The 12,500-nt window shown below is 38.1% G+C and overlaps 1 protein-coding gene across 2 annotated transcripts in view; it reads left to right on the top strand.

Annotated features, from left to right (window-relative positions):
* The window catches only part of LOC137998646 (1-phosphatidylinositol 4,5-bisphosphate phosphodiesterase gamma-1-like), a 93,768-nt gene that overhangs the window by 74,541 nt on the left and 6,727 nt on the right, over positions 1-12,500 (top strand). For both annotated transcript variants that reach the window (XM_068844631.1, XM_068844630.1), the window contains 10 exons: positions 829-895; positions 1,116-1,210; positions 1,711-1,855; positions 2,660-2,755; positions 3,029-3,148; positions 5,662-5,707; positions 7,291-7,399; positions 7,908-8,022; positions 10,135-10,293; positions 11,243-11,331. In XM_068844631.1, the coding sequence (XP_068700732.1) occupies positions 829-895; positions 1,116-1,210; positions 1,711-1,855; positions 2,660-2,755; positions 3,029-3,148; positions 5,662-5,707; positions 7,291-7,399; positions 7,908-8,022; positions 10,135-10,293; positions 11,243-11,331 (1,041 nt within the window). The remainder of the gene's footprint in view (positions 1-828; positions 896-1,115; positions 1,211-1,710; positions 1,856-2,659; positions 2,756-3,028; positions 3,149-5,661; positions 5,708-7,290; positions 7,400-7,907; positions 8,023-10,134; positions 10,294-11,242; positions 11,332-12,500) is intronic.

The raw sequence follows: 12,500 nt of genomic DNA, 5'->3' as shown, positions 1-12,500 counted from the left end.
AATTTTGCCAGTCAGGTATTAAGTAAGCACACTTTCAAAATCAGAAGGAAAAAAGGGGCACTTTAATTTTGTTTACCACATCTCCTTACCTCAAACAGCTAGTGGTCATGTGACTTGACCTAATGCCAAAATGCAGGGTTACTTTTGGGTGCTTTTGATTGGCATAGGGTAGTTTTCCATCATTGTATTCTGTGACTTGGTTTGATCTTACCTTGTTAGAATATTTCTAATATGTGAAATCACCCTTGATCTTTTACTTTTCAAAATTTAATGGACTGAATGAGACACTTCTTTCACAGAAAATCTATGAATTGTGACCCCAGCTGATCATTGTAATCTTCAAATTTCATCCAAAAACTTTATCAACCTTAAAATGTAAAGAACTTAAGGTTTCTAACCTCTCGGTACTAAAATACTTTATTGTACAAAGTGTAAATGGCACTTTACATATGACAAGTCCAAATCCGTTTTTGATTTGTGAATCTTCAGTAAACAGCAGTGGAACATGAATGAATGTACCGGGGTATTGTTCAAGTGAGGTCTTTAGCTGCTTTTGAAAACTTTAATCGTAGCTTTCACCGATCCACAGCATCAGCGTGAAATAACGACAACATCAAACTTCTAAGCAATAGAAGGGCCAGTCATAACTCAAATTCAGTCAGATTTCAAAGGCCAGGGGCATCTTGTGTCAGAGTCTTTAATGGGAAGTTGCTTCCTCCGACTGATTTTACCTCAAAATTTAAAGCAAACTTTTGAGGGCATAAAGTGAAACCGTGGGTGAAAGATTATTAGCATTAAATTGAATGTGCTTTTTCATGTGACATTTAGACCAGAGAAGTGTCTCCATTGGGTGATCTTCAAAAAGGAAGTATTGATCTGCAAGGGTGCATAGTTGGTATGTGAGCTTTTTTAACCACTGTTGATTCAGTTTCATTGGACTGGGCTACCTATGTTGGTGGTTAGGGCTGTTAAGTGAACTCTTTTAGATACAAGTTACATACAAAAAAAACAAGGCCAACTGAGAGGTGATTAGGTTTTCTTCTTCAGTATGTAACACATATTTACGTGTGTAGAACTACATTTTTCTCATTTCTTATTTTGTGCATTGATTCCAGATACAGGACCGCCTAAAGGAGGTCAGAGGTACATGGTTAGAATCTCCAGACGTGATGGACACCCTTTACTTGAAGCTTCTGCAGAGACACAAGAGGTTTCTGGAGGCATTTATGTTAATTTTTTTCTTTGCTTCTGCAGTGTTTAATCACTTGACATTGTGACAGGTATTATCGGTACATGTAGCTGTCCATCCCAGGACTACCTTTATCCAGATGGTCATAATGTAATCAAGCTATCATTAACATGACTCCTAGCACAAGTGATTTATATTCATGAGATCCCTTGCAATATTATTTCAATTTTAGTTTTGATTACAATCATAGTTTATAAAGTATACCTTTTTGCCGGAATGAATGATGCTGTTGGCCAGGTTCAATTTTATCATTTCATCAGCTGACTGTGGTACGTGTGTGAAAAACGTCCGAGAAACTGTTAAACATTGAAGCATTTAATGTATCTGAGTCTGATATTCAGTTTGTTTAGTGCATGTGTTCAAGACTGGCCAATCCAATTTTTTTGCACAAAGTATGAATAAAAGCAATCAATGTGGCCGGTGAAGTTGTAGCACAAACGGGTGTGTGATTGTGTTTTCAGGACTTAGCTGAATGGTTACAAGTTCTGCGGGAAATGGCAACTGCAAGAGAAGCTAAGGTCCAGAAAATGGTGCGACAGGCTAATCTCAGCCAAGAACTGTCTGATTTAGTTGTGTATTGTCAGCCAGTACCTTTCGATCTTGACAGTAAGTTACAGTGTATTGCTGTTATTGATACCACAAGTATATAGAGGATATTATATTACACGGCGGCGCAAAGATATGAATTTTATTTCAAGTGGTAAAAACAATATTTTACAAATGAGTGCAGCCATTGTGTTGTTTTTATTATTAGACAGGAGTGTTTAACTCACCAACTTTATCGCAAATTCTTGCAGCTTGGCGGCAGGAATGTCTTCAATTTTCTCATTTCCTCTTCACTTTCAAGGAACTCCTTGAATAATTGTATGAAGTTTTATTCTTCATGTCAGCATTTACTTGTTTCTCAGAGAAGGATTTTACGTTTAAGCTTCAGAGAGAGAACTTCACGAATCTATCGCTCACCATTTTTCACATGCAAAGAAGGGAAATGACATCATCAATATCCTCACTCGTAAGGTTCTGAAAAATACGCCACTCGGGTCCCTTATATACTTTCGTATGGATTTTGTGTGGTGTATTTTCCAGTGAAACACTCCTGTCTGTATAATGATAAGGGTATTTTAGTGGTCTCCAACCACTGTTTGTTTAGCCTTGAGCATTTCATAATTTGACTGACCGCAGGAAAAAAAATGGTAAATACGTACTATTGTGTACCAGAAGAGGTTGATTCTGTTTCTAGTTTTGTATTGTGCTCTTCAACTGTCATATGTTTTTTGAGATTCTGTGAACATGTTAGCCTGCGAACGCAGACGTATTTCCGGCGGTCGTTTCTCTCCCCCGAAAAGTGTGGAAATAGTGAAAATGATAGAGGACATTCCTTCCATGCAGTTTTCTCTTTTCATGTTTCAGATGTGTCTGGTAAACATCAAGAGATGTCTTCCTTTCCAGAAACGAGATTGGAAAGATTAATTAACAAGAGAAATAGCAGAGAATTTATGAAATATCCTTTATTTTTATAAAATAGTGATATTCAATACTTAGTGGCTGCATACTTAGTGGCTGCATAAACCTGAGGAAATGATAGTGGCTTAATTCTGGCTACGAGACTTTTTGCTGTAGGGAATGTAATATTGGGTCATAAGAATACAATAGGGTAGGCAGTTTTAATGTTGTTATCCTCTTCTGCAGTCTAGAAACTTACTGTTGAACAAATGGAGAGAATAAGTATAAACAAAATTGAGAGATTTTAGATTTTGCCTTAACAGCATTGAAGATATCACAGAAGACAGTTTAGTAGAGTTTATCCTAGGGGAAGCAGGATAGATTCATCAAACTATGACCCAATGTCAATGTGGAACCATGGTGTACAACTTTGTGCGCTAAATTACCAAACACCAGGTACTAAATGAGTGCTACTAGGAGATCACTGCTTTCACTTAGTGCATCTTGGTTAGAAAGAAATAAAATAACTCATGAAATTCCCCTTTTTGGGGGACTTTAGAGCACACTTCTTGCTAGTGACTCTCTCACTTATGTCCATGCAGGTTTGCACACAGCTGCAAAAATTGCAATTTTTCGCAAAAATCGTAAAAGCTGAAAAGAGGAAGATAAGTCCCCAATCAGGACTCGCGCTTTTTGCGAAAATTGCGAATTTGCCGTAAAATCGCCAAATTCGTAAAGGCTGAAAAGATAGAGAAGACAAGTCCCCGACAAGAATCACGATTTTGGCAATTTTTCCACAATTTGCGAAAATCGCTAACATATCGCATTTAACTATATAATGCATAGCCAATCATGTTACCACCAATAGCGTAGCTCCTACTCTACTATAAAAACTACACGTAACCCATAATCCCTCGATTCGCTCTGACGAAGGGCTAACGCTCGAAACGTCAGCTTTTAGAATCTCTGTACGGTGGCCAATTTACATTATCAACTCCGTTGATAAAACCAAATTTTTGTATACTACTTCCCCACCGACGCAGCATCACAGTTTCTTTAGAAACTACCCCTTCAATCAGAATGCATTTACTTCTGTACTGAACTCGTTCAAAAGCAACTGGACACAAACTGTAAAGATGTTAATTCAACGGTATCAAATCTTCATAGCTCCAAGCTCCAAGTATTACGCACTTTTTGCAGGGAATCACAAATTGGGAAATTTCTTCCTCCTCTCAAATAAGTCACAATAGAAGTGTAAAGGGATAAGCTTGAAAAAGCAAGAATCCACATTTTCATGATGTTGGCGCATATTCTATGGGGTCACGATAGAGCTGTCAAGGATGAGCTTACAGCGAATTCCTGTTACTCATGACTACGAGACCTATCGGGTTTGATAAATGTATAGCCATCATATGTACGTACTAACTCAGCTCGTTCTGTACGCAACTGCCTACAAACTACTGCCTAAAATAAACAATATCACAGAAGTTCGTTCTCCTTTTTTTTAAGTTTCAGTAGTAATACAGATTAGCAAACATGATTACAATTCACTGAAGAAACTCTTCATAACAGATGCAATTTTTACATTCACTCAAACATGACACCACAATATTTTGTTCCAGAATGAAGTTCGCACGCTCTTACGATCTTATCGCGGACTTGTATTCTCTATCTTTTCACCGTTTTTTACGATTTTTTCGATTTTTCACAATTTTCACAAAAATCGTTAAAATCGCGAGTCTTGTCGAGGACTTGTCTTTTTATCTCTTCGGTTTTCACAATTTTTGCGCTTTTGCGCAAAATTCGCAATTTTCACAATTGTGTGCAAACCTGGGCACAAATCATAACACTGTCTAGCTGGGTTTTATTTTGGTTGGATTTTGTGTTGAGAGAGGGAGGAAAGGTGTGGCCAAACTGTACAAAAATGAATAAAGTCCAACCCTTAAGGTGGCTTACTACAGTTTTCAGAGGAAAAAGATCAAGATTTTAAAATCTCTCAACAGGATGTCTCTTCTTAGTCAGTCCATATGATGTAAAATGTAATTTTACCTAACAAATAATTGCAAATTTTTATCAGGGGAAAATACTAAATATAGTGACCGAGCTTGTGGAGGGGGTCTGGAAACCAGACATGTCAGACAGAACCTGTCAGACAAGTTATTCCCAAACGGCGAAAACGTCGATTTTTGTATATTTTGATAATAACTGAAAAACCGTCTGATAGATCTTTTTGACAAAGTGTTGACGGTTTCGTCTTTATATAGTTTACTAATTCGCAAAATGTTAACCCTGGCCGTAAGGCTAGGTTTTGAGAAAAAGGCCTTTGAAATGTGTAGTTTCCAGTTCCCTGTCCAGGAGCTTGGTCACTGTATTTTGCATTTTCCCTTGATTTGCATTTATTTGTTTGGTAAAATTACGTTTTACATGGATTGCAGTGACTTCAGAAGAGACATCCTGCTGCCTTAATTTTACAGATTTTAAAATCGTATTTTTTTTTTTTTGGGGGGGGGGGGGAACTGTAGTAAGCCACCTTAAGGCAAATTAATTCAGATTCCTAATCCTTGATCAAGGGCGGGAAAGGCATTTTGAAGACAGAGTTTTCCATTACCATTTATCTCTAAAATATTGATTTCTGACTATGTTCACTCTCGTGGAACAGTGCGAGCCAACGATATCCTAGTAATTTTAGTTTCCAGAGTTAGACCTGAACGAACACTTTCTGATTTGTGCCCCTGTCTGTACATTTAAGGGTCATATCTTAAGGATACAGCTCTTGTTATGCCTAGAATAACCATCACTGTTTAGCTCTTATACATGGGTTCCATTTTCCAGGATGTAGTTAACTGTCTGTCAAATGTTTTTCTGAGTGCTTTCTCTTTCTGATCTCATATTAACTCCCTTTCAGCGAATCAAACTGTGCAATTGATCTTACCAAGAAAATTTTGCTTACCTGTTTACTTCATTTCCAGATAGAGCAATGCAGCTCAACCATGGAAAGTTTCTAGACAATGGAAGGTATTGTTCAAATAATTCTGTTATTTCTTCAATTTATAATGCCCGTGGTTTAACAAAACAATATTGATGACATTGGTTGTAGATAACACCATAGTTCAAAAATTGGACAAAACCACACTCTTTAAATAGCACATGCTGTATATGTTGGTACCTTTGCCCAAGAAATCTATCGGCAAACCGCACTAGAAACGTCACGGAACGAATAAACCAACAGAATTCCATTCACCCTCTCCTACCATCCACAAAACCTTGCTGTCAAAAATGTAATTCTCGAAAACTTCAAAATTCTCCGCAATGATCCCGAAACTAATTTCATCAAACAAGACAAAAACATAGGTAACTTTCTAGTTAGGAGCGCTTTCAAGTCTGACAACCAACCGGAAACGTTCAAATCTACACGCACACGATGCAAAACTTGTCCTTTTGTTTCTAACATGGTTAAGATCTCCGGACCGAATCGATCCGTTAAAATCACAGACCACTTTACATGCATCTCCGCAAATGTCATCTATTGCATAACCTGCACACTATGTAAGAAGACCTATAGGCGAAACAGGAAGAAGATTGGCGGACCGCTTTTGCGAACACCTACGAGATGTAGAAAAAAAGCGACTCAGATGCATCAAAACCAGTTGCGCACCATTTCAATCTTCCTAATCACTCCCACCACAACACGACAATTTGCGGTGTATCCTTACACCACGGGAACACAGAAAGCCGCAAAAATCAGGAACAAAAAATCTGGCAACTAAGTACACTCTATCCTCACGGAATCAGTGAACGTCTCTCATTTCATTAATTTATTCACAATTTATGTTACTATATTTCCACCAATGGCAAAGCTCCTCCACACCCGCATAAAAACCAACAACACCCACAATTCTTCTATTCGCTCTGATGAAGGGCTAACGCTCGAAACGTCAGCATTCCAAATCGTTCTCGGTGGTAATTCGACTTTTATCAACACGTTTGATGAAACCAAATTTTCCTGTTTAACTCTCCCACCGATGCAGCACCACATTTTCTTTAGAAACTTGTATGCTGTGCATGGACTGATAAATTATTGTTGAATAGTTCAAGTGGAGGGTGTTAAGTGCAGGGTGTTTTACCATAACAGAAACAACCCAAACCTTTACAAAGTTGATATCCTTAGGCTTAACATATTTTGTTTTTGTTGCAACCTGAAATTAACACCCTCCACAGTTCAAGGCTAGGTGGCCAATCCTGTGGGGAGCTTAACCCAATTAAGTAACTCGGAGTATTTCTACCCCTTAAACCCCCCCCCCCCCCCCCAATTCTGGATGGGATGCAAATCTATTTCCATCTTAAGGTTACTTCCACTCAGTAAAAAATTGCTGGTACCCATTTTATGCCCCAAGGTAAAGAGAGGCAATGTCGGAGGCAAGTGTTGCCAAAGGAACGTAAAGTAACCACCACGAACACAGGCCACTTATTTGTATAAGGCAAGCCAACCTCAAGGCCACCATGCCTCACATTTCCTCCCCCCCCCCCTTCTTGTTTCATGCTATAATGAGCTTGAATGTTAACATGATTTCTTTTAAAAATATTAATTATTTTTTTAGATGTGGCTATGTTTTGCAGCCTGAGTGCCTCCGCCATGATAAATTTGAACTTTACAGAAGAGATGCTGCTGGAGCAGCTGCAGTTGAGCCACTGACTCTCACCCTAACAGTAAGAATAGTTCAGACATTGACGATAACATTCAAAGATAACAGAGCAACACCTAACCTTTCCCAGTTCATAACCTAATATCTAATTATTTATAACAATGATTTACACTAGGGGTGCATAGTCCATCCAGTTCTTCTGCCATTATCTTGAGTCTGAAGTGCATTTTCTTTCTTTTGCCTTCTTTTACTGTAATGCAAATGCAGATATATGGCATATAAAATCAGAATTTGCTTCGATTATTTCCTTACGGATAACCAATGCACTTACAAAAATACATGAAAGAGGTATGAATGGAGATAAAAGTAAAGGTTAAAACGATAATCTTCAAAACGTTTGAAGGCCAAATGGTGAAATTTAGAGCAGCCTTAAGTTTTTTCAATCCATCCCATCCATGGACTTCTCTCTTCTCCCCTATAGAAAACCTTCTGAAGTTGAAATCAAGAATCTTGACTGAATTGTTCTGCTGAAAATGTAATTAATCATTAATCTTGATGTTTCTTGTGTGTAGATTATTGCTGCAAGACATCTGAATAAATCAGGCCGTGGTATAGCGTCTCCATTTGTTGAAGTTGAGATTGTTGGGGCACCATATGACAATACCAAGTTTAAAACGGAAACCAAAGGTAACATCTTTATGTTGCTTGATTTTTTTCTCGTTTACACCACATGACTGCTTTCTCTGTTGGCTGCTTCACTGCCAAATAACAAAACATTCTTCATTAGGCTTATAAACCTGTTGACATCTTGTTGCACTAGACTCGAAAGGGGTGACATAGAAAATTTAAGAGAAAGGAAGTATAGGAAGACAACACCTTTCAGGTCCAGTACAAAAGGGGGATCACATGATCATTATTATTATTGCTAATAATCTCAGGTAGAATCTGGTTTCATTGGTTCCGGCCAACAACCAGTTGTCTTAGGAAACCAAGAAGCGTCCTTCATTGTACTTTCCTCTCCTGCCTACATTTCCAGCACTTTCCTAAGAATCCTTGTCGATCCCAACAGTACAGATCTCTGAATCAGTTCAATGGATGTGTCTACACCTATGGTCGTCAGATTTTCTTTTAACCTCAGTGGTATTGTTCGCAACGCCCCTACCACTATGGGTATCACCTTTGTTCTTACTCCCCACATCTTTCGAACTTCTCTCGCAAGGTTTTGTTATTTTTCTACTTTCTGATCTTCTTTTGCTGTCACCCTTCCATCTTCCGGGATTGCCACGTCTATGATTTGGCAGTTCTTCTCACTTTTGTCATTGATTAATAAATCCGGTCTCCTAGTCTCGATCTCATGGTCTGTCCGTACACTAAATTCCCCGAGCATCTTGTTATCCTCATTTTCAAGTACACTGTCCGGGACATGGTCATACCACCTCTCACTTCGCTCAAACCCATATTTTTCTGACAGGTCCCAGTGAACTGCCCTAGCTACATTGTCATGCTTCTTTTTGTATTCCTTCTGCGCCAGTTACAATTTGGATGATGGTCTCATTGTTTTGTTTACATATTGTACATTTGGGATCATCCTGTGACCTGTCGATCGTTGCTTTTACGTAATTTGTTCTTATTGCTTGATCTTGTGCTGCAATAATAAGAGACTCCGTTTCTTTTTTAAGGTAATTCCCTTGAAATTGTTCTACTATCAAACTTTTTTGGAAACTTGGCATAATTAACGTTCATGATATGAACATTAAAAAAATGCAATAAAAAAATGGGGTCACCGTGTTGTTTACGCGTCAGCAGGCTCTTAAAATAGGGTATTTTTACTGTTTTCGCGTTAAAAATTCGAATCACCTTCATACAGAATTAAGCCTTGCTTACTTCAAAGACAACATTTTATTTTGAAAATAAAGCTTCTTTTATTTACATAAGCAGTATTGCTTCATTTACGCCGTCTTTGATTCCCTGGTTGTGGGAATAGTGCACTTTGTGGGACAGTTCCGTGGTTAGCTTGAAGTCCTCGCCTTGGGTAAAATACACCCAGTACGGAACTGTTTTCCAAAAAAAAAATCATGTTCTACTATCAAACTTTTTTTCTTCTTCAAATATGTTTTTTATTAGACTTTTCTTAGCAAATACCTGAAAAAAAAATCGGGGGTCACCCTGCTCGTTTGAGAGAAAAGGAGCATTTATTTCGCTATCGGGTTTAGTTTGAGCGAAATCTCTTACGTTTTGTATGCGCACGTGCTCATGTGCGCGTGCTAATGACGCGAAAATCTTGCGCAGTAGGGATGCGCAATACAATACTAAGGAATTACCTTAAGCTTTCCTTCTTTTAACCAAGTCAATGTTTCATCGTTTCTTTGATCTTCGCTCTGTCTCGCAAATTGCCCATATAATGGCATCTCTTTCCAACCTTGGGTATTTTCAGTTCTCCTCCTCTCTTTAAAACTGGCATTACTGCATTACTGCATTATTATTATTATTATTATTATTATTATTATTATTATTATTATTATTATTATTATTATTATTATTATTATTATTATTATTATTATTATTATTATTATTATTATTATTATTATTATTATTATTATTACACTGAAAGGGCTTATCATGTATTTTCATCATCCTTAAAAAGTGCTCAACAAAAAAAAAATGTAAACTCTCAACAAATTCGCATGTTGTGGTCTCTGTGGGACAGCTGAAGTTTCTATTTGCAAGCCTCGTGTCTCATAATGAAGCTGCTAAGAGGTCTAGTGTTGTTTCAATATCATTTTATTTGTCCTGTTGTAGCTGACAATGGTTTGAACCCTGTGTGGTGGGTCAAGTTTGATGTGGATGTCATCAACCCAACCTTAGCTTATCTCCGCTTTGTTGTCAATGATGAAGACATGTTTGGCGAACCTAACTTCATTGGTCATGCTATCTTTCCCATGTGTAGCCTGAAAACAGGTATGTGCTACACTGGAATCACTTTCACGCATTGACTCCTGAAGTACCCGCCATCGACAAGTAAAATCATCTGGTATCGGACTCAGTAAAATCTGTCAAGTCTCACTCCAAAGGAGTCGATGGGTTAAGAAAGACGAATAATTGTAAATCTTCTTAAATTGAGGTCCTTTTCATATAATTATTTTACAATAAGTGAGCTCAGAATTTTTTCTTTTACGTCTGCTTTTATTCAAAAGAAGCTTGTCATATTAATGTAATCCACCCTACATCATTAAGTTACTGCTGATATGTCACGAGCTTAATGTTCTACACTTTTAACTAGTGCTATTAAACTTGATTATTAAAAATGGTCCAGTCATTACCTGCATCCAGGCAATTGCCTCGGCATTAGCGGGAAGGAAGGTGATGCTGCTGTTCTCAAATATATTGGGGTGTTGATTTAAAATGATTTTTAAAGCAAAAGATCAGCAGACGAGTGAAATGGCCTGGCCAGGAGTCAATGGGTTTGACCTAGTCGCACCTCAGGCGCCTCAGTCACGAGTAAAATCGTTTGGCGTTAGAATAAAATCTGTGTAGTCTCGCTCCCAAGAGTCGATGGGTTAAGCAGTTGCAAAGAAACCACATATAGACCGAGTGCATAAATGGCGGCCAGAAATGTTTTCTTTTGTTTATGTGCTAACTACCTCACTAGCCTCGTTCTCAAGCAACATTTCTTTTGTATTTTGTCCATGCAAACGAGGCTAGTGAGTCTAATTAGCACATAAACAAAAGAATATTTTTTGTCCGCCATTTATGCATTCGGTCTATTCATCCTACTTACACCAAAAAGTTGATTTCATGCATTCATTAGCTGGCCGTGGCTTCTTGAACATTTGACGAACACTAGGCTTAGGGATTGTCGTCATAATTGATTTGATTTAGAAAATTTTTCCTGTTTACTCGCACCCAGGTTACAGATCGGTGCCTTTAAAGAATGCCTACAGTGATGAGTTTGAGCTGAGCAGTTTGCTGGTTCATATTGACATCAGAAGCGCAATGGTAAGTTCAGCATTGAATTTCATGTTTTACCAACCATTTACTTACTGCGACCATTACAGGGTGTCCAGTTTCAATTTTTTCCTATTTTTTTGGCTTGCCTCCTATTTTCTCCAATTTTTTAGGATTTTACGCAGTTTGAACGTTTTGAAGTATTGGAGATAAACTTCTCAAAATTGGGTAAATTCGTTAAAAACAACACGGAGAGTTAAAAGCCTGTTTGAATGATAACCTTTTGAAACTTGTGTCCAGACTTTCTCAGTGTGTTTGGTGGCATGCAAAGGAGTTAAGGAGGCAACTAATTCAATCTAATTTTATCCTTTTGGTTTTCGAACAATAGTTGTTTTATTAATATGGCTTGTTTATGCCATTTCTTTAGAAACAGTTGTATCTTTGTCTTTATAGCAGTATTTTATTTTTTAAAAAGTTCGAATATTTTTGAGCCTTATACCTTTTGTGGTAGCTGTTAGAGTGGTAACTCGTGTTTACACACCGCACAATTTTTCGGATATACTTAACGTGTTCCCCTTATGACCAAAAAAGGACAAGACGCGCGCGGAGCACCATTGTTAAGAAAATATGGTAACCCATCGATGCGAGAAATCTTGGTTTTATAGCCATGACGTCATCGACCGTCCGTACGTACGTTCACCCCTCCATGTATGCCAATGACCATTATCTCGGATATCGCGGGCTTAAGCTAAGAACTCACCAAGGTCAGCTGGTTTTTTTTTATTTGACCGCTGACCAGGTACTGGTTTTCGATTCGATTGCAGGCTCAACCCAGGTTAACTCACCTAAACATAAACGAGGCTTCATTTTTCGCGCGCTTTCTGTTTCTTGACGCGGCTACACGGCTACACTACACCAACTATAGTTCTTACACAGTCAACGCTTTTCGTGTTCATGTGGAAAACGGGTTGGAAGATGTTTTCTTTCTGCATTTTTCGCTGGTTTCAACCCAGTTTGACATATCATGATATCTGTGGTCCACACTGGTGGCTACGCAGTTATTCAAGTCAAAGCATCCGAGGGATATAAACTTAAAGCTGAGTGTTTATTTTTGATTTGCTTAGAGCTGCTTTTTTCTCTGTATTGCAATTTTTGGCATATCTTTAAAGCTCTGATAAGGCAGGTTACATGATGCCCGGAGGACCTTTGTCTAGAACAGA

This window comes from Montipora foliosa, chromosome 1, assembly GCF_036669935.1.
Source record: "Montipora foliosa isolate CH-2021 chromosome 1, ASM3666993v2, whole genome shotgun sequence".
NCBI classification, from domain to species: Eukaryota; Metazoa; Cnidaria; class Anthozoa; order Scleractinia; family Acroporidae; genus Montipora; species Montipora foliosa.
Note: the sequence above shows the minus strand (reverse complement) of the source record. Positions and strands in the feature narration are given on the sequence as shown.